This window comes from Heptranchias perlo, chromosome 7 (assembly GCF_035084215.1).
Source record: "Heptranchias perlo isolate sHepPer1 chromosome 7, sHepPer1.hap1, whole genome shotgun sequence".
Lineage (NCBI taxonomy): Eukaryota > Metazoa > Chordata > Chondrichthyes > Hexanchiformes > Hexanchidae > Heptranchias > Heptranchias perlo.
In genome coordinates this window covers 43,092,654-43,120,300 of record NC_090331.1, presented here as the reverse complement: position 1 = coordinate 43,120,300, position 27,647 = coordinate 43,092,654, and the positions used below count along the sequence as shown (strand labels likewise).

Below are 27,647 nucleotides of genomic sequence, written 5' to 3'. Positions count from 1 at the left end.
ATTTACACTTATTGCACAAAGCTTGGAGTCCGGAGTACAACATTATAAAACCGGCCCCACAGACTTTACGGTGATGTGGTTGTCAAGGGCATGGGGTTATTTGGAGTTTGTTATGAAAGTATAAACAGTTTAATGTTGGATGGCAGAGGGGAAGGTATAAAACATTAGGAGCAAGCAGGAAAGGCCACAGAGCTTTCACCCAGCGTTAGGTCGCTCCTAATCCGTCATCGGTGTCGGAGTACAACGCACGCACGCACACACGCGCTGAAAGTATTTAGCTTGGCAGAGGGAAGAGAAGTATGTAGTGTATAGGTTCCTGGCCCTCTCCTACCAAAGCCCATGACCATCCTTGCCGTGTTGCCAGATCCTGCCCCAGCACTACCAGAAGCCAGGACCTTCACCTGTGAGCAAAACCCAATTTTGAGAATAGGGAGTCTGGCAGCATTGGAAGAAAAGATGGGAGGTCCCAAAATGTGGCAGCACAGTAAGGTCAGTCTTTGAGTCCAACAGTGTAGTGTAGCTGAACAGAGAATCTCAAGGATTCAGCCCCCACTATCCCATCAAACTGCCACACTTCAGAACTGTTTGCCCCCACCAATCACTTTCACTCACCTCCCAACTTCTTTCGCCATCTTCCCCCTGCTCCAGTCCCTCTTTGCTTTCCCTACACTTCCCTCCCACCATTCCATTCCTCTTGGGATGGTAATCTGTGTTTAGTTACCAAATCAGATTGTTTGCAAAAAACAAAAAAAAACAGCCACTGGAAATACAACCTTATTGGTCCCTGGCCCTCTCCTACCAAAGCCCATGACCATCCCATGAAGGAAGGAAACATTTACGCTCATTCAATAGTAAATTTAAATTGCATAAAAAGAGAAAAAAAAGTTTTAAAATACCTTCGACCACATTGGGGGCATGTTCAAACACAATGAAGGAATCATCCACACAAATGAGTATTGCTCAAATACAGGCAAGTCTGACAATTTTAAGAATACCCTCAGTTGACTAAAGAATGCAATTCAATAACTACTTGCATTTATATAGCGCCTTTAACGCAGGAAAGTATCCGAAAGCGCTTCACAGGAGCGTTAGCCAAAAATGGACAACAAGCCAAAGAAGGAGATATTAAGAAGGGGCGAGTAAAAGTTTGGTCAAAAAGGTAGGTTTTAAGGAGGGTTTTAAGAGAGGGGAGTGGAGGGCACAGAGAAGTTTAGGGAGAGACTTCCAGAGCTTAGGGTGTAGACGATTTAAGGCACAGCTACCAATGGTGAGACAAAGGGAGTGGGGAATGTGTAAGAGGCCAGAGTTGTTGGAGTGTTGTAGGGCTGTAGGGCTGGTTTTAGGGTGGGCAAGGCCATGGAGGGATTTGAAGACAAAGTCTGGTGACGTTTGTACATCTTGCCAACATCACACACCCCCAAGCTTTGCTTGAGCATTCAGTGCAGAACTGACATGAACTGAACTGGCATGAAAAGCTGGATAACTTGATCCGAACATAAGTATAGAGAGCATTACTACATAGTAACTACAAAGACATACCAGGATAGAGGTCCTTGAAAAAGACAGCAACCACCTCAGTATGATTTGGAACACTGTCTGAGACAAGACTGCATGCTTGAGTATCTCAGGATCATTCAGTGATATCGATCAAGACAATATAGAGATTGAGTCAGTATTAATCTTCAGGGACCCCCATCCTCACTGTTTGTGATATAAAACAGCGATTCTGGTGAGGTACTACTAATTTACAGCCTGATCTTTTGGTTTCTTTTACAATCAGGTGATGATTTTAATTGGGTAGTTATTGGATAGTATTTACTTGGCCTCATGAGTGATACCAACATAAATTCCTAAAGATGGAAGAGGCATCTCCAGAAGCTTATCAGCATATTGGAAAACTGCAAATGGGGGAGGGGGGCAGATGTAGATGTTTAAATTACTACTGCTCCACTGAGAATCATTGTTTTATGGCACAGAAGTCATTTAAAACTTGGAGGTCTCTGAAACCTGATGCACACATTTACTAACTGTTCAGTCAATAAAAATGCTCAAACTAAATTTCTTTTTTTTAAAAAAAAGACATCTTTACATGCTTTATAGTATCTATTTGCAGCATATGGGATCAAAACTTCTGAAATTTGCTTGTACTTGGACTACAACAACAGCTTGCATTTATATAGCACCTTTAATGTAGCAAAACGTCCCAAGGCGCTTCACAGGAGAGTTATCAAAAAATATTTGACACCGAGCCAAGCAAGGAGATATTAGGACAGTTGACAAAAGCTTGATCAAAGAGGTAGTTTTTAAAGGAGCGCCTTAAAAGGAGGAGAGGGAAGTGAGGTTTAGGGAGGGAGTTCCAGAGCTAAGGGCCTAGGAAGCTGAAGACACAGCTGCCAATGGTGGAGCGATTAAAATCGGGGATGTGCAAGAGGCAATAACTGGAGGCGCACAGAGACCTTGGAGGGTTGTAGGGCTGGAGGAGGTTACAAAGATAGGGAGGGGCAAGGCCATGGAGAGACTTGAAAACAAGGATGAGAATTTTAAAATCGTGGCATTCCCAGACAGGAGCTAATATAGGTCAGCAAGCACAGGGGCGATGGGCGAACGGAACTTGGTGAGAGTTGGGATACGGGCAGCAGAGTTTTGGATGAGCTCAAGTTTATGGAGGGTGGCAGGTGGGAGGCCAGCCAGGAGAGTATTTGAATAGTCGAGTCTCGAGGTAACAAAGGCATGGATGAGGATTTCAGCAGATGAGCTGAGGCAGGAGTGGAGATGGGCGATGTTACGGAAGTAGGCGGTCTTGGTGATGGAGCGCATATGTGGTTGGAAGCTCATCTCAGACAGACTAAAAATAGAGTACAGTTCCAATAATGGGCAACAAAGACCACTGGACCGATCACAGATAAAGGCCCTAATGAGTATATGAAAAACCTACTTTCAAGATCTTGTATGTGCTGCTGAAGGGTTCTTGCCAGGTGGATGAACTGAAAGCAAGAGTGAATAATGTCAAAACCACAAAAAAAATGATTAAAACCACATACCTGGCTTCACCCAATGTACCAAGAGGGGCAAAAAGTCAGTACAACTCAAATATATCATCCAGCTGGTAGATAACCTTATACTGATCTGCTGTGCTGAATTAGAAATGTTAATGTTTAGTATATGGTTGGTGCAATTTTGAACTTAAGTGCTGGTAATATATTCCATCACTGTATCCTTTTCCAATTTAGTAGCTGAACTAGTTCATCAAATACTGTGTTAGTGAAACTCAAATGTTGTACAACTTTCTAAATAAGGTATAATGAAGCTACCAAATAGTACTTAGCATCTTATTTATGCTTTTGAATCCCTTTGTTATTAAAAGGAAGTTAAATGATCTCTTCACTAGTTGCTCTCCTAGCATTGCAGATAGTTTTAGAACTTTGCTGCCCACAGTGACAAAGCATCGAAGTGACTTAATTACATTCTATCTACAGTTAAGCTGACAATAGCTCTGCAATCGTTTACTGAGAAAAGAGACAGTCACTTTGATGCCAAGCAGTTTGTCAAAAAGGGGAAAAAATGTTAAAAAATAGGAGGTGCTTTAAAGTTAGTCTAGTTTATTAGTTTGCACTATTCAGATTAACTATTCTTGTATTACACATTTCACTTATATGCTTACCCGAAGTCTAGTCCTCGTCTCACTTGTACCGCCCATCATGTCAGAAAATCTCTGCTCACACAGATGAAGTAACAGAACAAGGTAGAGACCAGAACTGATGAATTCATACTGTGCCTAAAACAGATCGTAAAGGATTTGAAAGTATACACACAGTATCTAAAAATTTAAAATCCTTACCACTGATAAGCGAATATGCAAAAATTCATGGGATTCAACCATCTTTTCCTGTTATGAATAAGAGACATTACACAAGTACATATATAGCATAGACTTGCAAAGCAAGAGTATTTTTCAGTTATCAGTCCTGTGAAACTCTGAACGGCAAAGTGATCTTATATAAAACGGTCTGCAAATTTCAATTTTAAACTTTTTGCATAGTCACAAAAAATTGCCTACCCCAGCCAAGTTAGAATAGAACCACACAAAGTCCTCATTGTAAACTACTAACTGTTGTGCATTCTATAAAATGTTTAATACCAGCACTGAGCATAACTCAATTATGGGTAGGTTCATGAAAGGTAGATCAGACTTAAATGAAGATAACCTCCACATTCCAATGGAAAGTTAGACAACTCAATAATGAAAGTTACAAAGGAGGCAACGCAAGACTTTCCAGCATTGTGACTTTGCTGCCCGTACCCCTTTGGTTCTTTTAAACCACACTGAAACTGATAGCAGGTGGAGAGGGTGCCTTGCTAGCAAACGTTAGAAGAGATCCCAGTGCAATACCAGGACAAAAGAGGAAGATTAGGAGAGTACACGTGGGTTATGCTAACGTCAGATTTTGGACTATCTAGGATGTCAAGATGAAGGTAAACCATTTGCCTTTCCTCTTCCAATTTTCTTCTCTTCGATCAATGCTGAAAGCATTGACTACTTGTTCAGTGAAGATTTCACTGTGTGGGTCACTCTCCAGAACCTTACCCAAGTGGCTCTTTTTCATGTGACCTTTCACAGGAAATGTTGGCAGGCATCACAACCAACCTGATCCTGTCCTGAGCAGAGATTTACACACCATACACTTCCAGCAGCAGTTGCTATGTACCCTAGGAACAGCAACCCTGGCCAATTTTTCGCTTCCTGACCCGGGGACATTGAAGCTAATTAGTGTCCCAAAGGGGCTTTGAGGCCAAGTGACGGTCACTCTGGCAGGAATTAGTCAACTCAGCACAGATCAGGCATCAAACCTGGGAGCTTCCTTACCTCTATGCCTCAGATACTCATTGAACAAACTCAGCGAGTCATCAGGGCACTTGAACATGCATTTGTGGTGGCTGAGTGATCAATTTTTTTTCCTCTTCTTTCCTCCCACCCTGTAAATAACACTCAAAAACACTATCTACTGCTGCATCTAAGGAATGGTACCACTTTCTGTGAAACAGTTTTAAAACTCTCACCCATCACTATTTCATTGCAAAGTGATTGTTCTACCAGTTAGTCTCATGCTAATGCTTCCAAACATCTATTTGGAGGATAGATGGCAGGGTAGGGATCGCATTAGAAAATAAAGTTGCAAAAAAATACTAAAATGAACACTAAAACAGATGCAACAAATTGGAGATTTAAACAGGGAATTTTCAAAATCTTGATTATTGCCCAAGCAGAACAAAGTCCTAGATGTACAAGAGGAAAAAAAAAGAACAAGCAGCCTTTAGAGCAGAAGTAAGAAGTGAAATGTGGTGCCTATAATCCGTCCTGACAATTGAAAGCCAGGTAAAGCTTTTCCCCCCCCCCCACAATAAGCCTCTGGAATCACAGGACAACATTAAGTTTGGTGGAAACCTGAATATTTTTCCAAAAATCAATATTACATAATTTAATGTCAAACACAAAATAATATTTACACAATATTTTGAACATGGCAACCAGCCACTCAAAAGCCCACACACACCTGTTCATCTGCATGTGTCCTGTACAATTCATGAACATCAAAATCTTCAAAGTCCAGCTGCAACTTCTCCTTACACAATTCACAGGTGGTTACAGCAGTCAAATCAGCACCTGCATTAAGTTCAGTAGACAATATCTATTTAATGTGTTTGGTTATATATACACAAGTTTGTTAATACAAGACCACCACCTGCCCTAACACACCTTTCCCATTCATTCTTTTTGCATACCATTCTCATGAGGTGTGTGGACAGTAGAACTATCAGCATGTTAATTAATGCTACTCCCTAGTCAACTTGAAATGATGGACAGGGATCACTCCAGGCTAGTTTTTACAAACTAACCTTAGACAAGACTAAAATCAAGATGCGAGGTGAATGCCAGTTGAGATTTGGTTCTCTTAGTTTAGTTAATCCAAATCAAGAGAGAGAACTTTGAACATGTGGTCTTTTCAGTAAATATTTGGTATTTTATTATTTACAGACTTATGTAGAAGCCAAACAGTAGTTTCCATTCTTGTATAACTTAAAAATTGCTCATTCCCATTATATTTTCAATCTTTCATCTAGGCTCTCCAAACCAGATCTAGGGAAATGGCAGGCAAACAATCTGCTCCATGGCTTCCATCAATGGTGCTCTGTAACATACAATTGAGATTTGAAATCATCTACAGTGATTTGCCATAGATTATCCTTCCTCAAATGGGAAGGTTTAGTTTCCATTCAGTCTCTGAAAGCCCAGGAGATCGAGAACTTACACGGGGAACGCACAGAATCCACATTTCAACACTGTTGGATCCAGACGCCAGTCTCGGGAAGGATAGGTACTTTTAAGAGTGGTTACGTTCTGAAAGCTTAATTAATAGAATGTGACCAAGCAAAAACAATTTTGGAACTATGTGGTTTATGGGCAAGTAACTTATCAAATTCAGTCCTAATCCAGGTTATTGACAAATGGACACCATGCAACTCAAAACCCTAACCCCTCCCACCCAACAGCAGGGAATAATTAAAACCAAGTATCCTTCTGGCTATGATACCACTCATCTAGATACCCACATTACCTGAATTTATTTTGGATTGCAACCATTTCTTCATGCACTCCTGATGGACATATTGCAAGCTGCCAGTGCAATTGCATGGCTGTATTAAAGGATTAGGAGGTGAAGTAGCTCCAGCTCCCATTTGGCAAATTCGACAGATATCTCCTTCTTCTTCATCAGAGTCCTCTAAAAGTAGGCTGTCATAGAAGCATACATTAAATACAGGTATATAATTTTGTATTGCTTCAGTATTAAGCAAAAAAGACAGGAAGGGTTGCTAGTACTGTGGAATTGATTGAATTCCCAGGTGACAAATTACCAATACTGGATAAGTTTCCTTTCTGCTCCAACACCCCAAAACACTTTATTTTCCTCCCTCCACAGAAAATAATGAAACTGGTGTTAAGAATTTTTAAGATTACTATGAAATCGTAAACTCAGCAGAAAGTATATTTTACTCTTTTTTTGTACAATTTTGAAGGAAAGCTGAGGAATGAAGGTGGGAAAACAGTATTTTGAGCTTTATGGAAGCTCACCATTTCAGGTCCCTGCTCTTCATCTGAGCTCCTCCAGTGCTACGGATTACAGAGGAGTTCCGCTGACTCAACTGGGGTGCTAACATCAGTATCCCTGGGCTAGCAAACAGGGGGGAGGGGGGAGGGGGGAGAAAAAAGTTTCTACTGCTTATCCAGTTATCTAGCAAAAATGCTGTGTGGGGACATCTGATCAGGATTGGACTGGGCTCATCAGTGATGCCTTCAAGTAGTCTGACATCATTTACTTTTAGGCTTGCACATCAAGAATGACCACTTGGTGAATGCCAAAAGACTGAGAGCGCCTGTATTCCATTAAGAGCCAAGTAATAGTCTTCAAGCAAGGAGGAGAGAAAATGAGAGGGATTGAGTTAATAGAGCGACTCCACGATGCATACAACCAACCTAGAAAATGTCATCAGAGCAGTCTCTTCTCCTCACCTTTCCTTTTCCCCAATGTTAAAGTGTGATCACTGAACTTACTGCTATGTGTTAGCCACCACTTATAATATTTCAGACTCCAGATTGGTGGTTATAAAAAGTCAAAAAAGGAGTGTGAAAAACTTCTAATATGGCATCAAAAGCAGTAGTGACTGCTGACAGTACTTCCAGTTATATGATATGGTTCTCCTCCAGTGACATTATTAACAGGGATCTTTGATCACAGCTCAATAGGATAAAGTGCATTCAATGATAGACAAAGGCGTTCCCTAATTATAAGGCATTTTACTGATAATCTTGTGTGGTACAGCACCATAGCAACTTGGGAGATCCTAGATTTGAGGGAACAGATCTCAACCTGGACAGTTGTAGTGGTGCTACAAACACCCTAATAGGGAGGAATGGAATGGAGGGAAAGTTGAAGTGTCCACTCCAGATTGCTCCTCAGAGGCATGCCTTGGTAGGTGCACTTAGTTTCTTCAAAAAGTCAATTATGTCTTCAAAATCACCAGAGCAGGATTGCCTGTAGAACCTGAAGACATGGCATGCCTACTGAACAGATATCCTTGGAATAAAGCATATCCTATGCCAAGAACAGCACTTCATCTTTGGAGTTTCATCCTGCAAATTATTTTTCATCAATGGCAATGAATTATTTCCTTAAAGAAAGGGACTCTAGCAATCCTGGCAAGATATGTGAGCAGTTCCACTTGCTAGTCAATATGTTTTACCCAGTGAATTTGCAAATAACTATTGTTTTATGTCTAAATTACTACAAATATACCTCTCTGCACAAGCATCCAATTTCTCAGTTTTGTTCTTTAGGGGCATGATGCTTCTTGCATCCAGTGTGTATAGACAATTGCCATTAAGCTTTGTACAGCTCTGATGTTAGGTTTGGCTCTCTGATGCCTTTAGCTTAGAGCATCCGAATTGACAGAATCTGAAACCAGAAATACCAGCCATGCAACAAGTTTTATCGAGCTTTCCCCTCTTCCCTCCACCCCACCTCAATTACCTACAATATACCCAGTCAGAGGAAGTTTCTTAGTAAACTTGAAGGGCACTATGGCTTGTCACTCTTCTCAGGGTTGCTTCAATTACCAAATGACATGAGAAATGCAGCAGGCAGTTCCTCGGCAATGCTATTAATCATCCTATTAAAAAATACCTTTCCCTGCAAATGCCATTTGGAAAAAACAAATTAATACTAAAAAAAGAGTAGAATCAATTGATTCAGTTTCTGAATGCTGTTTTCCTAGCAATTTCACAAGCTATTTCAGAGGTCAGAAGTGGTAATGGTGGAGCCATAACACACTGAATCACATACTGGAAGATACAAATATATAGGATCTTGCTTTGCATTTTCCTGTCCAAATGTTTCAATGCCAGGAATCACTGGCCATACTGATGTTTTGGAATCAGGCTAATAGGACCAAAAGTTGCTCTCTAAAACAGAGGTTCAGTTTTTATTGTGAGGTAGAATAACAAAGTTCATTTTCTGGTACAAACTAAGGGAGCTTCTCCAGAAAAGACAGCCAGGACATCAAATGGACAGTCAACGTGACTTGGTTCCTGCAGCTCCAGTGCAGATTGGGGAAGGGGGTGGAAATTAAACTTTGTGGGATCATTACAGCAGCCATTAGGATGACTTTGTCCTTTCAATTTAGAGTACAGAGGGAAAGAAATGCTACAAAACCATTACTCATTAAGTGTGCAGGTTATTTAAGCCTCAAGCTGCCTGTTTCCAAAACAAAAACTACTCAGTTCAGATATCTCCTGAAATTCAAGTTCAAAATCTCCTGGAGGACTACTTATTCTCCCTCTCTATGCCCTCCTCCCCATCATAAAAGATAGCCATTGCTTTCTTTTCCTGCCAAGTGTTGCAGTCTGGAGTGTTGTTTCCTCTATATACCAACACTTTTTTAAAAACTCATGCCACAACACCTGTTCCCAGCAGGAATGGAAATCTCCCACTAGAAAGACATGTAACAGTATATGTAGGTTAGCAATTCAAGGGAAGCTGGGGAAATCTGAATGAGGGGTAGTCAGAAATGTCCCTTGCAGGTTAATAAATTAATGCTAAAGAAAAACTGATATAGGTAATATAATGATCATAAACCACAATGTACTCAAGAAGTTATATTGAGGTATGCATTAAAAAATACCTTTCTTGTATTTTTCTGAGTTTTTCTGGATCCCTTGAAGATGCACTTTCAGCTTTTTGTTTTTCTTGCTGATGAGCCTCTACATGACTTCTAGATGGACTTGCAAAGTCTACTGTTATCAGTACATCATCAGAGAACTCATCTCCAAGGCCATAAGGCATAGAAAGGCGAATGACAGAATTAGGGAAGATCCCTGCAACTCCTGAACTACTTCTACTGTGAGGGATCTCTGGAACAGATGTTGCAGTGCCAAAGGTGGAAGAGGAGCTGCCTGTAGTGGCAGAGGTCAAAGCAATTGAAGCAGCTGCCGGAGCATCCTGGATAACATTTGGTTGTTCTATGCTCAAGTTTTCATATGTTCCAACTTCCCTTTGGAGGACTGGTGATCGGTCTACTCTAGCGTGATCTATGGTACTGTTAGATGTTACAGCCATTCTTGCAGTTTCATCTCTTCCTTCTCTTCTCCTTCTGCCGAAGAGAGGCGTACATCTGCTTCGTAATGAAGATGACAACCATGAAGCAGTATTTCTATTTTCAGAATCATCTGGCCTTGAACTTACTGAACTTTCTACCCCCACATTAAAGTTTTGAGACTGTGAAATGGTTGGTGCTCCTGGTCTTCTCCATCTCAAAAATCCAAATCCCTGAGAAGATTCTGAGGATTGATTATGTGAAAAATTAGTAGCATCAGGTCTGCCAGTACTACTAGCTTGTGTGGCATTTTCAGATCGTCCACCTAATGACACATTATCTGAATGCCCAAGAGAATGTGTTGTTTCAAAAGATCTTACACTTGAATGCCCCTGGTTGGATCGGCGGCTGCCAGAGAAAGTCGAAGACATACTGGATGCCAGACGTGACAACAGCTGCCTTGGTCTACACCTGCTGCCAGATTCTGTCGCAAAGTCATTCAGTGGTCTTGGCTGCAACACAGACATACTTCTCCTTTCTGAAGTTACCGATTCTGAAGCTCCAGTTCTACTGTGCATAAAACCATACTCTATACTTCTTTGTGGTATCACTTCAATGTCTGTTAAGGAACTGCTGCTATCAGAGGACCTGGAAGAATGTCTGCTGGAGTCTCTTGAGAATGTAGATTGACTCTCTGAAGGTGAGGAAAGTGCTCGACTCAAGCTTGACGTGGTACGTCGCAAAGATCCAAACAACGTGTGTCTCGGTCTTGCACCTTGTGCATAGGATGCCAAAACTCTATCTTCAAGATCTGAAGTAGGAAAATATATTAAAAGTAGTTAAACAAAAAAAATCAAAACTATCTGCTCAAATAGCTATATCTGTATTAAAAAAGATCCTTGAAGCAGGTTTTGGGTTACATGACAAAACCAAGATTGCCCAGTTGGTTGCTGACCTACTATGCCAGATACAGCAGTAGCAAAGCAACTCATGTTAATGAGGTTTTGTAAGGAGTGAAGGAAAGAAAGTGTTAATAGGGTATTTTCACCTGCCAGGTAGTTATCTAGCATATACCTCACCATGTTCAGTTTTAAACCTGATGTTTCAGTTACCCCCAAATGAAGAGCTCTTCTACAGAGTCCAGGAATCATTTTAGATACCCCTTTACAATTTATAGACACTCAAAAATATCAAGCAGGAAAGGAAAAAACCTGGCACACACCAACTCTTTAGAACTTTTTTTAAAAAAATGAAACCAACAGAAGGCTTTCTGTTCCTCCTTTAGTGTAATATTTATATATTTAATTTGAGCTGCTCTGATGGTTCAGAGGTAAAGTTCGCATTGCCGAGTTAATGGGTGGCCCCGGTTTTGACCTATAATCTGTGCTGTTAGTGGATCTCAGCCAGGGAACTGGTAGGGGTGCTAAAATTTGCCAGTGGTTTTTGGGTTCGTCAAGTTGAGACTGCCAGCATACAGACACCAGGTGAGAAGGGAATCAGGCATCCTACAGCCTGCTGACACTCAATACTCACATAAATAATGGCCATGTGAATGAGTTACTGGATGGCACTTGGCACCCATGGAACTGTATCCCCAGTAGGGAAGTCAACAAATAGAAAGCAAGGGAAAGAAAACTGGAGAAAACTAATTTGAAAGGATAGGCAACAGGTGTACAATTATTTACACTTTCAAATGCCACCACTTTCCTAATCAGAACAAATAAATGTGTTGTCAAGTTACAAGTGATATGTACATGAAAATTTGCTGCTAGACTTCATCTCTTAAAAAGTGAGGAATGCAAATTATCTTAAAAAGCTGCACCACAAGCTTCCATTTTGCTACTTCCAGAAAATAGGTGTACTCATCATTCCACAATTAGTGGAATGAATATTAATACAAATTGTGATTTAATTGAAAAATCTTCATTTTATTTCAGTTTAAAATACCCACTGAAGTAGAAAAATATGGTAGTGGTCGGACAACAAATTCACCAGTAATAGAGATCTAGATTTGACTTTTATCTAACCTTCAAGTTCAGTCAACAAGTCAAAATCAAAATTAAGTTACACAGATAAGAAAATAAAGAGTACAAGATACCATGATACTTAGTATCATAGCACAGAAGGCGGCCATTCGGCCCATCGTGCATGCACCGCTCTTTGAAAGAGCTATCCCAATTAGTCCTACTCCCCTGCTCTTTCCCCATAGCCCTGTAAATTTTTTCCCTTCACATATTTATCCAATTCCCTTTTGAAAATTACTATTTAATCTGCTTCCACCACTCTTTCAGGCAGTGCATTCCAGGTTATAACAACTCGCGGCATATGAAAAATGTTTCCTCGTGTCACCTCTGGTTGTTTTGCCAATCACCTTAAATCTGTGCCCTCTGGATATCAACCCTTCTGCCACTAGAAACAGTTTCTCTTTAATTACTCTGTCGAAACCCTTAATGTTTTAGAACACCACAATCAAATTTCCTCTTAACCTTTTCTGCTCGAAGGAGAACAACCCCAGCTTCTCCAGTCTCTCCAAATAACTGGTGTCTCATCCCTGGTACCATTCTAGCAAATCTCTTCTGCAACCTCTCCAAGGCCTTATCATCCTTCCTAAAGTGTGGCACCCAGAATTGAACACAACACTCCAGCTGAGGCCTAACCAGTGTATTATAAAGGTTCAGCATAACATCCTTGCTTTTGTACTCTATGCCTCTATTAATAAAGCCAAGGATCCCATATGCTTTTTTCAAAAAAATAAAACCCTTCTCAACTTGTTCTGCCATCTTCAAAGGTTTGTGTACATACACCCCCAGGTTTCTTTTGTTCCTGCACTCCCTTTAAACTTGTACCATTTAGTTTACATTGCCTCTCCTCATTCTTCCTAACAAAATGTATCACTTCACACTTTGGTCTTAAATCTCATCTGTCATGTGTCTACCCATTTCACCAGTCTGTCTACGTCCTCCTGAAGTCTGTTACTATCCTCCACATTGTTTATTACATTTCAGAGTTTCATGTCATCTGCAAACTTTGAAATTATACCCTGTATACCCAAGCCCAGGTCAATAACATATCAAAAACAGCAGTGGTCCCAATATCAACCCCTGGGGAACACCACTGTATACTTCCTTCCAGACTGAAACAACCAACCATTCACCACCACTGTGCTTTCTAACCTGTAGTCAATTTTGTATCCACACTGCCACTGTCCCTTTAATCCCATGGGCTTTAATTTTGTCAGCAAGTCTATTATTTGGTACTTGAGGAAAAAAACATACAAAAAATAAAAGGGAGAAATTATCTACTTCAAAGTTTCAGTAATTACTGAACCGTACATTGCTAACAATGTAAGTATGCTGCTGCATTCATCGTCATTTTTTTTATTAAAAAGGAATTTACACTATGCCATTCAAGTTTAGTTTAGACTAGCCATGAAATGTTCATCTGCAAAAGAAATATGTAAAAATATTTTGAATGAGTGAACTGCAATAAGTATATACACTATGAACGGTCATTCCTATGACTATAGTCATCACCTTCTTCAACATTGGATTCTGTTCTCCTTTCCATCTCTATTCCTTCACAGAGTGTAGTTTCAGCTCTAGATGCCGAATTGAATTGCACCGCTGATGATCTTGGAAATTGACTACACCTCCACACCGAATCTGAGAAACAAAAGCGATCTGTTTGACAAGTTTCGAAACTGAATGTGGAATACAAACTAATACAAGATATAGACAACTTTTATATAAAAAAAATGAACTGCACAACTAGCCAATCTGTCTCCTGTTTAAAGCTGCGATATGCAACTACTATACGCACTGACCAGTGTTTACTATCCCAACCTAAAAATTACAGATTGAAATTATGAAAAATATTCACAGCTGACAGTTCTCTACCATGCAATAAATAAAATGCATAGTCAGCTATGCACTGGGCTATGTGTATAGATATGCAGACAAAGGAGCTCCTCAGCAATTGATACTCAACCCAATCAAATTAAGAACCATCATGGAAAACAATAAATTAACCCACTCGACTGACCAAAACAACTCGCTTGCGGCTTACAAGGCATTTGATCTTCAGGACTTATGGGTTACACGACAGGTGAAACGCAATGCCATTCTGAATCCACGTCAAAATGCGATACTTGAGACTCCACTTTCCCAGCTACTATATAGGCTCAAAACTTTTCAACCCAACTTTCATTATTCTTTAAAAGGAAATTAAAGCAAATAATTTTTTCAGCACTCACTATACCTATTGTTAAACTGTTAATTTTCTCATCAGAACTTTTGCACCATCTTTCTCTCATCTGTCAGAACAGAGTCCGTTAAACCCAGACTGTAGAGAATGTCTGTTATTTGCCAATTTAAGAGGTGCCACAAATGCTTAATAAATCAAATCAATCAGTGGCTGTACTAGAAGTAAGGTTTTGAATTCAGTATCCTGCCACTGTATATCTTGAAAAACTCCTTTAGTAAAATGGGTGAGGAAGAATGCATCTTTACCTGTGGCCGCTGCTTGAGAAATACCAAATGCCATTGGCTTCAGAGTAAATAACCATCCAACCTCTTTTATTCTTTCGGGGAGGGTTTGGGTAGAGAACAAAACTGTTAAAACTATTTCTCATTGTGCTAACTGTATAACACTTCAATTAGCTGAGTTACAGACGTGTGCGCAGAACTTGGACTAAATACTGAGATCAATTCTGAGTTTTAAATTTCATATTTAAAAGCTTTGATAAATGAAGCAATTATGAGTTTAAAACACTGACTGTCCTAGGAGAACAACTGTTTTAGCCTGTTCCTGGCTCACTGAAATAGATTCTTTGTTCTTGCACAATCTATATCCATGACTCCTCCAATGACCGCCACCACTTAACAATTTAAGATTCTCTAGCCCCTATTATGTCTTTTTCATCATGAATGTCCAATCTCTCTACAATTCCACCCTTCACTAGGATGATCTCCAAGCTCTCCACTTCGTACAGCGGTCCAACCAGTCTCCATCCACCAACATCTTCCCCTACTTGGCTGAACTGTCGCACTTTGAACAACTTTTCTTAACTCCGCTGACTTCCTCCATATACAAGGAGTCACTAGGGCAACTCACTAAGCCCCTACCCGTGCCTGCCTTTTTGCAGGTTATATGAAATACTCTTTGCTCCAATGTTACTCAGGCCCCCTTATTGACTTCCTTAGTTATGGTGTGGTTTCCTGTTCTCATTTCGACATGGAGAATTTTATTCATTACACTGCCAATTTCTAACCATCCTTTCCCTTCATGGGCTTCTCTCCCTTGCTCCTCCCCACCACCATCTCTGGCAATATGCTTTCCACTGATATCCATTACAAGTTCACTAACTGCCACAACTATTTTGATTATGTTTCTTCTCAACCCACCTCCCTCTCTCAATTTCTGTCTCCATCACATTTGCTCCAATGACTTCACCTTCAACACCAGAGCTCCTGAAATGTACTACTTCCTCATCCAAGGCATCCCCTCCACACTGGTCAACATATCCATGACCACGTTCACTCCATATCCCAAGCCTCTATTTTTGCCACCCCTCACCCACAACCACACCCCACCCAGACAACGACAACAGGATCCACCCTTCTCCTCATCTTACACCCAACCAGCCATCACACTTGTAGGTGGAGGATGACCTAGAAAAACGATCCCACAGCCAAGCAAATTGTTACTCCACTCCCCTACATCCAGCCATCCTACCCCAGCACCTTCCTATAAAACTGCAGGTGATGCAACACTTGTCCAGAAAATCCTCCCACCCCAATCTCCAGGGCCCCAAATACTCCTTAACATGTGAGATGGCAAGTCACATATTTATCTTTACTAGACATAGTCAAAGAAGGAGATATTAGGAGGGGTGATCAAAAGCTTGGTCAAAGAGGTGGGTTTTTAGAAGGGCCTTAAAAGATAGGGAGGTGAAGAGGTAAAGGGGTTTAGGGACAAACTTCCAGAGTATGGAGCCTATGTGGTGGGAGGGTGGAGTGAAAGGGAGGGAGTGGGGATTGTATGCTCAAAAGGCTGGGGTCAGAGGAATCAAAAGTTTTTTTTTTGGGGGGGGGGGGGTGGTGAGGAAAAAAAAGAGGTGGAGAGAATATAGTACTGGAGGAGATTGCAGATACAGGGAACGGAAAGGATGAGAATTTTTAATTTGTGGCACTGGGGGAGTGGAAGCCTATGTAAGTGAGCCATGATGTGGAGATGCCGGTGATGGACTCCTCCTGACGAAGGAGAAAGCCTCCGAAAGCTTGTGATTTTCAAATAAAACTGTTGGACTATAACCTGGTGTTGTAAGATTCCTTGAATATGTAAGTGAGGACAGGGGTGTTGAGTAAGCACAACTGAGTATGGGACAGGATACGGACAACAGAGTTGGAGGAGTTGAAGTTTACGAAGTTGGAGTATGGCAGGCTGGCCAGTAGAGCACTGGAATTGTTGAATCTGGAGGTGACAAAGGCATGGATAAGGGTTTCAGTGGCAGATGGGGGGAGGCAGGCAATGTTAGAGGTGGAAGTAGGCGGTCATGGTGATAGATATGAGGTAGGAAGGTCAACTCAAGATAGAATACGACACCAGGGCTGCCAACAGTCTGATTCAGATAGAGTTGGTGACAAGAGTATTTAGTTTGTTCTGGTGGCCAAATAAGATAGCAGTCTGACAGCATGGAGGTAATGGAAAGATCAAGAGAGATGGCAGAGAGGCAGAGTTGGTCAGTGTACATGTGGCAGTTGACTTCTTGTCTGTGGATAAAATCACAATTGGGCAGCATGTAGCTGAGAAGGAGGGGGCCAGGAAGAGACCATTCGACCCATCATGACTGTGTTGGCTCTTTGCTAGAGCAATCCAAAACTAATCCTACTGCCCTGCTCTCCCTGCAATAGCCATGTATTTTTCTGTGCTTCAAATATTCTTTGTATCTTACGAGAAAAATTGGTGGTCCCTGCTTGCGGCAAAACATCCATTCTTCAATAACCCTCTGTGTAAAGAAATTTCTCCTAACCTCTCCTCTTCGGAGAGGATTTTAAACTGATCAGAGTAGGTACAGCATAGGAGAAGGCCATTTGGCCCATCATGCCTGTGCTGGCTCCTTGAAAGAGAAATCCAATTAGTCCCATTCCCTTGCTCTTTCCCCATAGCCATGTAAATTTTTCGCCCTTCATGTATTTATCGAGTTGCCTTTTGAAAATTACTTTTAAATCTGCTTCCACCACCCTTTCAGGCAGTGCAGTCCAGATCATTATAACTCGCTGCATAAAAAAGTGGTTCTTTTGCCGATCATCTTAAATTTGTGTCCTCTGGTTACTGACCCTTCTGCCATAGGAAACAGTTTCTCTTTATTTACTTTATCTAAACCCTTCATGATTTTGAACACTTCCATCAAATCTCCTCTTAACCTTCTCTGCTCTAAGGAGAACAACCCAGCTTCTCCAGTCTCTCCACATAACTGAAGTCCCTCATCCCTGGCACCATTCTGATGACCCCTGATCACCAACTGCAAGACAAGAAATTATCTTTCTCTATTCACTATTAAAACTCTTGATAGTTTGAAAAAGCTTTATAAAATTTCCTCTTGGCCTTTTCTGCTCCAGTGAAAATATTCTCAGCATCACAAAAGTTTCTTCATAACTTCCCATTCCTGGCATCAGTCTGCCACATTTACACTATACACTGACTTTAATATCCTTTGTTTTTTTTAAAATTCGTTCATGGGATGTGGGCATCGCTGGCAAGGCCAGCATTTATTGCCCATCCCTAATTGCCCTTCAGAAGGTAGAGGTGAGCCGCCTTCTTGAATCGCTGCAGCCAGTGAGGTGAAGGTTCTCCCACAGTGCTGTTAGGTAGGCAGTTCCAGGATTTTGACCCAGCGACAATGAAGGAACGGCGATATATTTCCAAGTCGGGATGGTGTGTGACTTGGAGGGGAACGTACAGGTGGTGTTGTTCCCATGTGCCTGCTGCCCTTGTCCTTCTAGGTAGTAGAGGTCACGGGTTTGGGAGGTGCTGTCGAAGAAGCCTTGGCGAGTTGCTGCACTGCAGCATAGTGGAGTTTCCAAAACTCCACAGTACTCCAACTGACGTAACCATTCTTCGCATAAATTCATCATTACTTCTTCACTTGTGCTCTATGCCCCCATTTATATAACTCTGCTGTACTTCACGGCTTAATTTACCTGCACTCACTTTCTGGGAATTATGTGATTGAACCCTTAAATCTCTGTCGATCCACATCCTTCAGTGCCTTTCCATTAAGTGTATACTTCCATTTCTTGTTTATTCTCCCATAATGGATTACTTCACGATTACTTCACATTTATCCACATTAAAATGCATCTACCACCTAGTTGCCTGTTTTGCTAACCTGCCCGTTTTCTTGGTCTACTATATCCCTTCTCCCCCTTGCTGTTTGCCAAACCTCCTAGTTCTAAATTTCAACATGGTGTGCCCTATACCCAAGTCCAAATCATCTATAGACCAAAAACAAAAAAAAGTTAACCCCATACTCAGTGTAGTTTTCATTCTTTTGTTGTACATGGACCTCGTGTCTTTTCATCATCCCTCCCCTACTTTTGTCCAGTCCATAGGTCTGCATTAACTCAGTGATGATCTATTGTATCACTTTTTAAAAAATTTAGCAGTTTACAAGTCATTTAACACAAACTCACTCTGTGATTGATGTATCTATGTAGCACTCTCGCCTCTGAATCAGTAGGTTGTAGAATCAAGTCCCACTCCAGGGACTCTAGCATGAAATCTAGGCTGACATTCCAGTGCAGTTCTGAGGGAGTGTTGCACTGTCAGAAGTACAGTCATGTCTCAGGTGGACATAAAAATCCCATGACACTTCTTCGAAGAGCAGGGGCGTCCTGGCCAATATTTATCCCTCAACCAACACATTAAAAAAAAATAATTTGGTCATGATCACATTGGTGTTTGTAGGACCTAGTTGTGCGCAAATTGGCTGCCATGTTTCCGACATTACAACAGTGACTTCATGAGCTGTAAAGCGCTTTGGGACATCCTGAGGATGTGAAAGGCACAACCTAAGCTCTTTCTTGCTTTATTGGTTGGTTCTCCCCTCTTCTATTTTGCCCAACTTTACCCAATACCTGTTTATCTCAGACTTCAATCTGATGAAGGATACACACTTGAAATGTCATAACCTGTCTTTTCTTGATGCTGACTGACCTGTTGTGTTTTTAATTTTAAAACACTGACTGCTTAGGTATGCTTCAATAGCCACCTAGTCCAAAGAACTAAAATCCATTTATTTCAAATCAACTTCTGATTTGATGAAACATGGAACATACAAGTAGGTTACATTAGAAAATGCTCATAAGCTTAAATGCCAAAACTAATTTCCTTTACAACTTCATGTTTTATGAAAATTTCAAATTACCATTAGGGATATGAAGACATTATGTATGCCCCAAATTACAGTCTTGCATCTAAACAAAATCATGCAAGTACTTTTCCCTCTTGGTTTCAGGTGAAAGTTAAGACAACTAAATCTTAAGTTTTCAGGAATACTAATGTATAGTGTTAACACAGTAATGTATGAAAATATTTAGATAAATGAATTAAATGCATACATTTTCTGGGTTTAATTTACCACCCTCACCCATTTCTACATTCTTAGCTCATACTCAAGTGTATCTAGTACCATTAAACACCACACTTTCCTACTAAGGAAAGCCTAAATTAGTGTCTCTCTCCAAGGCATGCTTTAATAATATTAAAATGCTTGAGAACCCATTTCCTGTTCTGATTTGTTATTGCCTCTAAAAACATTAATGTTTAAATAACAATTGTTCATATTGCTTTTAATAGGTAACATTAATGTACTGAAAGTAATGCCTGCAATACCCATTTTGTCCCTTTTCTAACCTGACATTGCTGTTAATCCCACATACCTGCAATATCTATTTTCTCCATTAGTGACATGGTGACGATTCCCTCACCCTCTCTCGGGCTAATTCCTCACTATCTGCTCTCCAAAACTCTGAGGCAGAGGCACCCCTGCAAAGTAGTACAATATAAGCACTCATTGCGCTTTCCAAATTATGGTGCTGGTTTAACAGCAAAAGATGAAAGAGGCGGCAGAGGGCAGTGGGGGAGCAAGGAAGCCAGCAGGATGCCAACAGGCAGGCCAGACGAAGATGCTGGCCTGGGGTGGGGTTGGAGCCAGGAAGCAAGCGGAGGAAGGCTTGAGCCAGCATAAATGTGGCGGCAGGCCCTGGCCCAACAACGGAACAGTGGTGTGGGAAGCCTGGAAGCAGCAAAAAACTTTTTAAAAAAAACGTTTAAAACCTGCAACCAAATTCTGAATTTCAGAAAGAAGCAAAATAAAAATGGCGGACAGAACTCAGTGGCTGGAGGCCTGCAACTACATGATGGGCAACTGTTTACATACGAATTCCCATTATGAATGTTTACTCAGCATTTTACATTGTAAATGTTGAATTATATATTTAATCTTTCACTGGTTCCAAGATAATAAAAGTAGACTCCAGATAAGCAAACATGATCCATACACAAAATCCAGCATTCAAGACACCTTTGAATAATCAGCTAGGTACCCAAATTGGTCTGTATTATAACAAACATTTAATTTAAGGATACTTAAAGCAATCAAATTCTGCATTTTTCCAAAGAGATCATCTGAATAGATCATAGTACTTCTAACTGCAAGGAAAGTAAAATGAAGAATGAGTAAATCTACAAGGTGCAGTACTGTGCAAAAAAAAAACCCATAGGAACCCCAACTTTTATCCCTGGTCTGCATAGTGTTAACTAATCTCAATTGGGGCAATGTAGACCACAATATTTATCTCAACATTTCCAGATTATGCAAAAAACAAAATAAACAGCAGTGTTCACTGTGCTGACTGCTATGCGTACATGTAGATATCAGGCAAGCACTGGATCAAGCTCAAATGAAAAGCTTCCTTACCCTTTTCCTGCTCCTCCCCTTCCAACAGAGCAGCCCACCAATACTCATTGTTCAGGCTCACATATGAAAAATAACCTGCACAGTGTATTGGAGGGCTGCTACCACTCATGGAACCTTACTTTACTACAAGTCGCTGCCTTTAAAAAAGGAGGGGGAAAAATAAATAGAAATCCATAGAAGTACACTTAAAGTTCAGGCCGTGACTCCAAATTTACATTACAACCTCATAGCATTGGTTCCTGAGAATAGATAAGAAGTTGACTGAAGGGTAGACAATGGAGTAGTGAAATCTGTAAATTAGGGACACCTAAGGTACTTGCATCAGGTGTCCCTATTTTCAAAATAGGGATTGTATGTACATTAAATTATTTGGGACTGTCAATGAGTGTCCCTTTGTACAGGTTTCACTGTACTTGTTAGAGGAATTAAGTCAGGGTGAAGTGGTGTTAGTATGAGTGGGGTGCCCCAAGGCTTGGTGTTAAGCTTTTGTTTCTAATTTACATAAATAATGGGTGCAGTTATTTAATACAAAAAATGGTCAAATTTGAAGATGATGCCAAGCGAGGAGGGACAGTGGAATTGGAGAAGGCAGCTCAGAAATTACAGAACGAATTGAACAAAATATGTAAATAGACAGATGAAACTTAACGCAGACAAGGCAATGTACTGTGCATGGATCGAAAAAAAAGCAAACACACATACTCCACGAATAGTGCCGAAATAGCTAAGAATGAACCTGAAAGATTCAGGATGTAGGAACTTAGCAGACTTCATGTTCAACAAATCAACTAATCCAGAGCAGCAATCAACAAAACTAATAGATTGGAGAACTACAAAGCTAGAACAGTTGCATACAAGTTAAGAAGTTGTGACAAAACTGTATAGTACTCTGGTCAGATGAGACCTCGAGTACAGCATCCAGTTCTAGACAACACAAAAGGAGATATTCAAACAATAGGAGTGCAGAGAAGAGCCATATGGCTGATCCCTAGTGTCAAAGGTCAACGTTATCAGGAAAGACTGAGCTCTTCAGTCTGGAAAGGTGGTGTCTGAGCAGTGATCTTAGAGATATACACAAGATATTTCTAAGGGAATAGAAAAGGTAAATATTACTTTGAGTTGAACTATGGGAGTAGAATAAAGGGACATAGATGCAATCTAGTAAAAGGTAAATTAAGGACTGAGGTCAGAAAATTCTTTGCACAAAAAATTTGATCAAATGTATGGAAGAGACTTCCAGGAAGAGTAGTGGAAGTGAAAACTCTGGAATCTTTTAAGAAACAATTGGATGCTGAAATGGAGGGGACTTTAAGATCTTTCTGGATAGATGAACCAAGATGGGCCTCCGCATCCATAACTATCTTGTGATACAAATCCACTTTTCACTGGCAGCTGCACTGTAAATATGGCCTAAAACATGGTAATTGGGTTTTCACATGCCAAGGCACTCAACTGATAAAAGCAGTTTCTGGTATTCCAAACAAGATTGACCAAACGTTGATATAACATAAGAAATAAGAGCAGGAGTAGGCCATACAGCCACTCGAGCCTGCTTCGCCAGTCAGTCAATCAGATCATGGCTGATCCTCTACCTCAACTCCACTTTCCCACCCTATCCCCATATCCCTTTATTCCCTTAGTGTCCAAAAATCTATCAACCTCAGTTTTAAATCCTGGGTCAAAATCCTGGAACTCCCTTCCTAACAGCACTGTGGGAGAACCGTCACCACACGGACTGCAGCGGTTCAAGAAGGCGGCTCACCACCACCTTCTCAAGGGCAATTAGGGATGGGCAATAAATGCCGGCCTTGCCAGCGACGCCCACATCCAGTGAACGAATAAAAAAAAATATATACTCAACTACTCAGCATCCACAGCCCTCTGGGGTAGAGAATTCCAAAGATTCACAACCCTGAGTGAAGAGATTTTTCCTCATCTCAGTCCTAAATGGCCGACCCCTTACCCTGAGACAATGACCCCAAGTTCTAGATTCTCCAGCCAGGGGAAACAGTTTCTCAGCATCTACCCTGTCAAGCCCAAGAATTTTATTCATTCAATGAGGTCACCTCTCATTCTTCTAAATGCCAGAGAATATAGGCCCATTCTACTCAATCTCTCCTCATAGGACAACCCTCTCATCCCAGGAATCAATCTAGTGAACCTTCATTATACAAGGCAAGTATATCCTTCCTTAGATAAGGAGACCAAAACTGTACACAGTACTCCAGGTGTGGTCTCACCTAAGCCCTATATAATTGTAGCAAGTCTTCCTTACTCTTATACTCCAACCCTCTTGCAATAAAGGCTAACATACCAATTGATTTCCTAATTGCTTGCTATATCTGCATGTTAACTTTGTGATTCACATACAAGGCCACCCAAATCCCTCTGAATACCAACATTTACTAGTCTCACCTTTTAAAAAAATATTCTGCTTTTCTATTCTTCCTACCAAAAGAGATAATTTCACATCTCCCCACATTATACTCCATTTACCCATTCACTTAACCTGTCGATATCCCTTTGCAGACTCTGCGTCCTCCTCACTGCTTGCTTTCCCATCTAGCTTTGTGTCATCAGCAAACTTTGATACATTACACGCTGTCTCATCGAAGTCATTGATATAGATTGCAAATAGCTGAGGCCCAAGCACTGATCCTTGTGGCACCTCAATAGATCCAGTCATGACACTGAGGGCACCATCCAATGTGTTGTGTGGCACTACCAGCGTGCTAAATGGGAGTTTAAGAACAGATCTAGCAGCTCAAAATTGGGCATCCACGAGGCACTGTGGGCCATCAGCAGCAGCAGATTTGTATTCCAGCACAATCTGTAACCTCATGGCCCAGCATATTCCTCACTCTACCATTACCAACAAGCCAGGGGTAAAACCCTGGTTCAATGAGGAGTGCAGAAGAGCATGCCAGGAGCAGCACCAGGCATACCTAAAAATGAGGTGCCAACCTGGTGAAGCTACAACTCAGGACTACATAAATGCTAAACAGCTGAAGCAACATGCTATAGACAGAGCTAAGCAATTCCACAACCAATGGATCACATCAAAGCTCTGCAGTCCTGCCACATCCAGTCGTGAATGGTGGTGGACAATTAAACAACTAACGGGAGGAGGCAGCTCTGTAAACATCCCCATCCTTAATCATGGCAGAGTCCAGCACGTGAGTGCAAAAGACAAGGCTGAAGCATCTGCACCCATCTTCAGTCAGAAGTGCCGAGTAGATGATCCATCTTGGCCTCCTCCCGATATCCCCACCATCACAGAAGCCAGTCTTCAGCCAATTCGATTCACTCCACGTGATATCAAGAAACGGCTGAGTGCACTGGATACAACAAAGGCTACAGGCCCCGACAACATCCCGGCTGTAGTGCTGAAGACTTGTGCTCCAGAACTAGCCGCGCCTCTAGCCAACCTGTTCCAGAACAGCTACAACACTGGCATCTACCAGACAATGTGGAAAATTGCCCAGGTATGTCCTGATCACAAAAAGGACAAATCCAATCCGGCCAATTACCGCCCCATCAGTCTACTCTCAATCATCAGCAAAGTGATGAAGGTGTCGTCGACAGTGCTATCAAGAGGCACTTACTCAACAATAACCTGCTCACCGATGCTCAGTTTGGGTTCCGCCAGGACCACTCGGCTCCAGACCTCATTACAGCCTTGGTCCAAACATGGACAAAAAGCTGAATTCCAGGTGAGGAGAGAGTGACTGCCCTTGACATCAAGGCAGCATTTGACAGAGTGTGGCACCAAGAAGCCCTAGTAAAATTGAAGTCAATGGGAATCAGGGGGAAAACTCTCCAGTGGCTGGAGTCGTACCTAGCACAAAGGAAAATGGTAGTGGTTGTTGGAGGGTAACCATCTCAGCCCCAGGGCATTGCTGCAGGAGTTCCTCAGGGCAGTGTCCTAGGCCCAACCATCTTCAGCTGCTTCATCAATGACGTTCCCTCCATCATAAAGGACAGAAATGGGGATGTTCGCAGATGATTGCAACGTTCAGGTCCATTCACAACCCCTCAGATAATGAAGCAGTCCATGCCCACATACAGCAAGATCTGGACAACATCTAGGCTTGGGCTGATAAGTGGGAAGTAACATTTGCACCAGACAAGTGCCAGGCAATGATCATCTCCAACAAGAGAAAATCCAAGCACTTCCCCATGACATTCAACGGCATTACCATCGCCGAATCCCCCACCATCAACATCCTGGAGTGGGGGGGGGGTCACCATTGACCAGAAACTTAACTGGACCAGCCACAAAAATACTGTGGTTACAACAGCAGGTCAGAGGCTGGGTATTCTGCAGCAAGTGACTCACCTCCTGACTCCCCAAAGCCTTTCCACCATCTACAAGGCACAAGTCAGGAGTGTGATGGAATACTTGCCTGGATGAGTGCAGCTCCAACAACACTCAAGAAGCTCGACACCATCCAGGACAAAGCAGCCCGCTTGATTGGCACCCCATCCACCACCCTAAACATTCACTCCCTTCACCACCGGTGCACCGTGGCTGAAGTGAGTACCATCCACAGGATGCACTGCAGCAACTCGCCAAGGCTTCTTCGACAGCACCTCCCAAACCCACGACCTCTACCACCTGGAAGGACAAGGGCAGCAGGCACATGGGAACACCACCACCTGCATGTTCCCCTCCAAGTCACAAACCATCCCGACTTGGAAATATATCTCCGTTCCTTCATCATCGCTGGGTCAAATTCCTGGAACTCCCTACCTAACAGCATTGTGGGAGAACCTTCACCACACGGATTGCAGCGGTTCAAGAAGGTGACTCACCACCACCACCTTCTCAAGGGCAATAAATGCTGGCCTTGCCAGCAACGCCCACATCCCATGAACGAATAAAAAAAGTTACATCCTACAAACCCGAAAAAGACCCGTTCATTCCTACTCTGTTTTCTGTCCATCAACCAATCCTCAATCTGAGAATATATTACCCCCCCCCCCCCCAATCCCATGAGCCCTAATCTTGTTTAGCAACCTTGTTTGGCGCTGTATCGAAAGCCTATTGAAAATCCAAATACACGACATCCACTGGCCCCCCCCTCAAAAAACTAAGATTTGTCAAACACTATTTCCCTTTCATAAAACAGTGTTGACTTTGCTCAAGAACAAAGACTTGTGCCAAGTCACTATCCACTAGTTCCACCCAATCGCTGGTAGGATGTGCTACATCTGCTGTTGCATTACCTATTGCCATGTTAAGTTAACACTTCATGGTCTACCCATGCAGATGTATGTTTTGGCAAGATCATAAAAAACAATTTCATCATGGAACTGATCTATTGAGAACATCAAGTAGGCCCCTTGCAAATTCCTAGTATAAACTTAAACCCAGGTGTGACAATATAATTCAGTGTCAGTTCAGTGCAATGCATGTTGGAATCCCATGCCTCTGTTGGGAGGCACAACAGAACCAAGAGGTATCCTTGGCCACTCACATCCCATTCCAGTTGATGTCTTAAAAGTACAGAGGAGGTCACCCACCTAACCCTCTCAGCTATACAACCTTTGGGAGATGAGATAGAAAAAAGCTCATTGCAAATGAAGTTCAGGTGGGTGAGAAGAAAAATACCTGAATTGTTGCTCAAGTAATTGGCGCTATTACTAGAAGAACAAGTCGATGCTAGTTTAGGCCTCTTGGAATCACTGTTCTGAGACTGGGTTAAAAATCTTGAAGATGCTCCTGGAAGTCTTTCTGTTTCATTATATAAAGTAGAATGCAAAGGTGCAGATAAATGGGAAGCTTCAGATGTGGAAAACTGTATATAAAGAAAAATTAAAAAGTGTTAGCTGCTTCTGGAAAATTAATGCCTACATATCTTTAGTCAGCTAAGCATTTAAGTGAACAATGAAACTTAATTTCTGAAACAGATTACCATTCTATTTCGATTTCCTGAAAAACCCATGGACCATGGCCTTTCACATCCTCGTGAGCTGCGAGCTGAAGCAGTCGTCGATAGTTTCAACAAATGTTCACCGTGGTCTGGTTCAGAAATAGGAAAGTCTCTGTGGGAATTATAGTGCAATCTAGAACCCTGCAAGAAAATAAAAGCCTGTGTAAGGCTGCAGCAATAAATGGGAAGAGGCAGCAAATGCAGAGGAAGGAATATAAAATAAAGTCTGCTGAAATCGAAGTTGTGAAACAGCTGCAAAGCACACTTTATCCCTTGCGTAGAAAGAGATAGCACTAATAAATACATCTTCAGAGCAGGAAGTAGTTCGAGGAAAAAAAGGAATACAAAAATACCGATTTTTGCAATTTCTATGAAACATGCCATTCAAAACACCTCAAGATCAGACAGTTAGAAATTTTAACATTTAAGATATTTGACACTACTCAATGGTAGTTTCAGAACTAGAAATCTTGTGTCATGTTTAGCAGCTAATCTGTCCTGTGCCTTTGAGGCCATTGCTCTAAATAAGCAAATCCAGCCAAGTGCAGCTACTTTTAAACTGCCAAGATTAGAGGGTAGTTGCA

General features: G+C 41.5%; 1 protein-coding gene across 5 annotated transcripts in view; it reads right to left on the bottom strand.

Annotated features, from left to right (window-relative positions):
* marchf7 (membrane-associated ring finger (C3HC4) 7) overlaps window positions 1-27,647 on the bottom strand; it is a 59,251-nt gene that overhangs the window by 17,885 nt on the left and 13,719 nt on the right. For 3 of the 5 annotated variants that reach the window (XM_067987407.1, XM_067987402.1, XM_067987403.1), the window contains 8 exons: window positions 27,046-27,204; window positions 26,742-26,928; window positions 13,680-13,808; window positions 9,736-10,957; window positions 6,615-6,790; window positions 5,553-5,662; window positions 3,662-3,775; window positions 2,936-2,984 (listed from right to left, as the gene is read on the bottom strand). In XM_067987407.1, coding sequence (XP_067843508.1) covers window positions 2,936-2,984; window positions 3,662-3,775; window positions 5,553-5,662; window positions 6,615-6,790; window positions 9,736-10,957; window positions 13,680-13,808; window positions 26,742-26,928; window positions 27,046-27,204 — 2,146 coding nt within the window. Of the gene's footprint in view, window positions 1-2,935; window positions 2,985-3,661; window positions 3,776-3,838; window positions 3,887-5,552; window positions 5,663-6,614; window positions 6,791-9,735; window positions 10,958-13,679; window positions 13,809-26,741; window positions 26,929-27,045; window positions 27,205-27,647 lie in introns of all 5 variants that reach the window. The other 2 variants (XM_067987406.1, XM_067987404.1) reach the window with 2 other exon arrangements.